Source organism: Nematolebias whitei, chromosome 18 (assembly GCF_014905685.2).
Source record: "Nematolebias whitei isolate Nwh7 chromosome 18, NemWhi1, whole genome shotgun sequence".
NCBI classification, from domain to species: Eukaryota; Metazoa; Chordata; class Actinopteri; order Cyprinodontiformes; family Rivulidae; genus Nematolebias; species Nematolebias whitei.
Window position 1 is genome coordinate 15942484 of NC_056515.1, and position 4751 is coordinate 15947234.

General features: G+C 37.5%; 1 protein-coding gene across 1 annotated transcript in view; it reads left to right on the forward strand.

Moving 5' to 3' along the window:
- The window catches only part of LOC119424463 (SEC14-like protein 2), a gene marked incomplete at both ends in the record, with an annotated part of 4312 nt that extends 1137 nt beyond the window's left edge, over window positions 1-3175 (forward strand). Inside the window, 3 exon segments of the mRNA XM_037691948.1 lie at window positions 2407-2469; window positions 2660-2848; window positions 3080-3175. Coding sequence (XP_037547876.1) covers window positions 2407-2469; window positions 2660-2848; window positions 3080-3175 — 348 coding nt within the window.
- Window positions 3176-4751: the final 1576 nt, after the last annotated feature.

Sequence of the window (4751 nt, forward strand, 5' to 3'; positions counted from 1 at the left end):
ATATAAAGTTTATTCATTTTAAAAAAGTACAAAACAATTCCATAACAATATAAAAAAGATAAAAGAGATTTAAAACGAAAGGCAGCAGAAAGAAGAAAAAATCTTATTATATCTGCCCCTTTTTTCAAACATTTAGTTCAATCATAATAATTTTCAAGTAACAGAATAAAATGAAGAACTCTTTTTAATTTTTCTAATTCTAATACAAAACACACACTAAGCTACTTCATATATATATATATTTTTTTAACAATCCAGCTTTGATCTTTTTCTTAAATGTACACATTGACTTGACATTTTTCACATATATTCCACAATCCAACTCCTTGGATTGAGGTAGACCGTCCCTTCAGACTAGTTCTGAATTTTGGTTTGACAAATATCTCTATCCCCTTAAGATTATAACAACTTTTTCCATCCATCCATCCATCCATTATCTTTACCCGTTTATTCCATTTTGGGTCACGGGGGTCGCTGGTGCCCATGTCCAGCAATCACTGTGCGAGGGGCGGGGGACACCCTGGACGGGTCGCAAGTCCATCACAGGGACACATAGAGACAAACGAGACAAACAACCATTCACTCTCTCACTCGCACCTAGGGACAATTTAGAGTTACCAATCAGCCTAACATGCATGTTTTTGGACTGTGGGAGGAAACCGGAGTACCCGGAGAAAACCCACGCATGCACGGAGAGAACATGCAAACTCCCCCCAGAAGGCCCCTGGATCGGGATTTGAACCAGGGACCTGTTTGCTGAGAGGCAGCAGCTCTACCAGTTGCGCCACCGTGCTGCACAACTTTTTCTTTTAACAAAATTTATTTGAATATTTAATGGTAATGTGTTATTTTGAGCCCTATACATAACTGATAAAATACTATAATCTACCAAATCATGGAACTTCAATAACTTCAGTTGATAAAATAATGTGCTTGATGGGTGACTGTAATGCTTTCTGGTGATAATTCTTACAGCTCTTTTCTGTCAAATAAAAATAGGCTTTGTAAATGTTTTACACGCTTTCCCCCAAACATCAATGCAATAGATTAAATGTGGAACAATGATTGTGTTATGCAACATGTACAGAGCTTTATCATTTAATAATTCCCTGACTTTGTATAGTACTGCAATAGATTTAGATATTTTTGTTCTTACAGAATTTATGTGATTTTTCCATGTTAGCTGTTCATCAATGATTACACCCAAAAATTTCATCTCATTAACTCTACAAATCTCAACACCCTCAGTTTTAAATGGATCATCAACAGTTCTCTTTTTGTTACTAAATATCATGTAGTTAGTTTTGTCTAAATTTAATGATAATTTATTAAGTTTAACCCAAATTTGTATTTTATCAAATTCTGTCTTCATCAATTCCAACATCCGTCGTACATCTTTACCCAAACAAAAAAATGTGGTGTCATCTGCAAAAAGGACACATTTGAGGAGTCCTGATACATTCACTAAGTCATTCACATATAAAATAAATAACTTTGGTCCAAGTACAGAGCCTTGAGGAACTCCACAAGTGATATTGCAGAGGTCAGATCTTACACCATTTATTTGTACAAACTGTTTCCTATCTTTCAAATAGCTAGATACCCAGTGTAATGCTGGTCCTCTTATACCATATTTATTCAATATTTCAAGGAGAATAGTGTGGTCAATAGTATCGAATGCTTTTTTTAAATCAACAAAAATACTAACACAATACTGTTTTTGATCGACAGCAGTAGTTATTTGTTCTATTATTTCCATGAGAGCCATTGATGTGGAGTTTTTTGCTCTAAACCCATACTGACTGCTACTTAGAATGTTTTGTTTAGTAATAAATTTATCTAATCTGGTCACAAACAGTTTTTCTAGAATTTTTGAGAACTGTGATAATAAGGATATTGGTCTATAATTACTGAACACACATTTATCACCATTTTTAAAGAGAGGAACTACCTTAGCTACTTTCATATTGTCAGGAAATATTCCTTTTGAAAATGATAAATTACATATATATGTAAACGGCTCGATAACATAACTCATTATGTCCTTTACAAACATCATATCCACGTCCACCCAGTCTTTTGATCTCTTATCTGTAAGATTCTTTACTACATTCATTATTTCTTCTTTGTCAGTTCCATTAAGAAAAATACTGTTGTCACAACTTATAACTGAATGGTTCACATTATTGTCTTCTTTTGGTATTTTAGCTGCAAGGCTTGATCCAACGTTCACAAAATGATGATTAAATCCATTTACAGTTTCATATATATATATATATATATATATATGTCACAATTTTTCTTGTCACCTCTGTCTGTTTGCTGATAAATTTCAATCATTCAATTCTAAATCTTGTTTGGATGGCCACTCTTGACCTCCTCTTCCTCCTCTTCCTCCCCCTGCAGCATGTGGAGTTCCGGAGACAATTTAAAGTTGATACTATTGTCTCGGACTGGAAATCTCCAGAGGTAACTCATTTGAATTTAGCTCCCATATTTTTTATCATATTTGTCTGAATGAGCACAGCTGGAGAATTATTGCCTTATTATTTGTTCAAACCATTAAAAAAACCTGCTCGTGTGCTTTAGTTCAGTTTATTGCTTCTGGAAATGCACGTTTCTGTCGCTGGAGGTCAGTCACTGTTTGTTGCTCCGTCAGGTCATAGAGAAGTACGTGTCAGGAGGGATGTGCGGCTACGACCGTGAGGGGAGTCCGATCTGGTACGATGTGATCGGTCCTCTGGATCCTAAAGGACTGATGATGTCAGCCACCAAACAAGACTTCCTGCGGACAAAGATCAGACACTGTGAGATGCTGCAGCAGGAGTGTCGGAGGCAGTCTGAGAAGGTCCACCCATGTGTCCTCCTTTCCTCCCCTGTTTACTCACCTCCTTGCTGCTTGTCTCCCTGCTCTCAGCCTTTTACTCGATTATTTTATCCAATTTGTCCTCTCGTTTTCTTTGCTTTTATCTTTACTTCCTCTTGTTTGAGTCATCCTTCCATTAGTCTTGTTTTACTTCAACCATTCTCTCTTCATTTCCTCCTCCTCTCCTCCTCTAACATCCTCTCTTCGTCTCAGTTGGGGAAGAACGTTGAATCCGTCACTCTGATTTACGACCTCGAAGGACTTGGACTGAAGCACCTCTGGAAACCTGCTGTTGAGATCTACGGAGAGGTTTGTCATGGACTCACACGTCCATCACATCTGTTCGCTGACACACAACATCTGCTGCTGCAGCTGGAAGGTGAACCAGTCTCGGTTCTTACATGGCAAGAAGAGGGCAGCTCAAGGTGCTTTACAAAATAAAAGCAAGTTAACAAGAACAAGATGAAAAGAAATGCACACACACCAAGAAACCATGTTAATAATTCAAAAGACAATTACATCAGTTAGTTAAAACCATTGGCAATACGTCTGCAATTAGTGGTAATTATAGCTTCTTTTTGGGGGTGCTTGAGCACCCCTAAATTTTAACTCGGTCAGCACCCCTGAAAAATAAAGTGAAAATTATTATTTATTTATTTGTGGTTATGGGTTCTTTTTGTTGCATTTATGAGTCAATGCAACAAAATAAACCAATTTAAAAGGTAACAGATCATTGTAGTACTTACTTTATTTACATAATGACTTTAATTGCTGAATGTTGGGCCCCTGAGCTGCTGGTTTTCAGGAACTGTGGCCCCTGAGCAGTTTAGTTGAATATCTCTGCTTTAGAGGGTGGAATACGTTTTAGTTCATTTCCAAAACCTAAACTGAGTTTGGACAAATGTAAAAGATGATAAAGCTCTGCGGCCGACCTCATGATCAGCTGATTACGACATTGATAAACAGGAAGTACTGCATGTTCATCTGTATGAAGGTAACTGCAAGTAAATCCTCCATTTTTGTCATAACTGCATGATTAATGGTTAAAGGTTAATGCTTAAAGCCAGTTGTTATATGTTGCAACTTCTGGTTGCACTAGTTTAGTCTTTGTTGTGATCAGTTAACACTAAACTGATTTTACGTTAATGAGGTTGTGTAATGCAGAGCGCTACATCTGTAGCGTCATAGCTAGCAAGTCTGTATTGCGCACTGCTAGCTTAGCGCTACTTCCTGTTGTGCTGAGCTCTCTAAAATAGTTCTTGAATCAAGTGTTTACTTATGTAGGTAAACACAGATGTTTAACAACCTGTTAAAATACACCAGAATGCACCCCCCCCACACACACACACCCACACATTATGAATGCTTCTGACGCCAATGGCCACCACATTGTTCAAGCCACTGTCAGCCCTGGGGGCTGAGCACCCCTAAAGGGCAGATGCTAGAATCGCCCCTGTCTTCACTTTAATTTAAATACTGTCCCATCAGTCTGAGCTCCTCTGCATTCGGGACCAGCTGGAGTGGCAGAACTTGGTGACTGCAAATGAAAGCATGAAGGAGGATTTCAAGATCTGGTTTAGAAACAAAATCTCACAATATTTTTTCAGATGGTAAAAAATGATTTTGTTAGTGATTCACTGGGGCTGTTAAAATTTAAATCTGCATCTAAAGTGGCTCCTAATTTCCTATCTGGACTTTTGTGTTTTAAAGACACTGAGAGCAGCAATCATTTAGAGTTTGTGTGATAGATGGGATGAGGCTGTATATTTTACACCATCTCTCTGTCCTTAAGTGGCTTCTGAACGTAACTGTTCAATGCAAAGGGGTGACTCATACTGTACGCATGTACCACATTTCAGTTATATATATATATATATATATATAT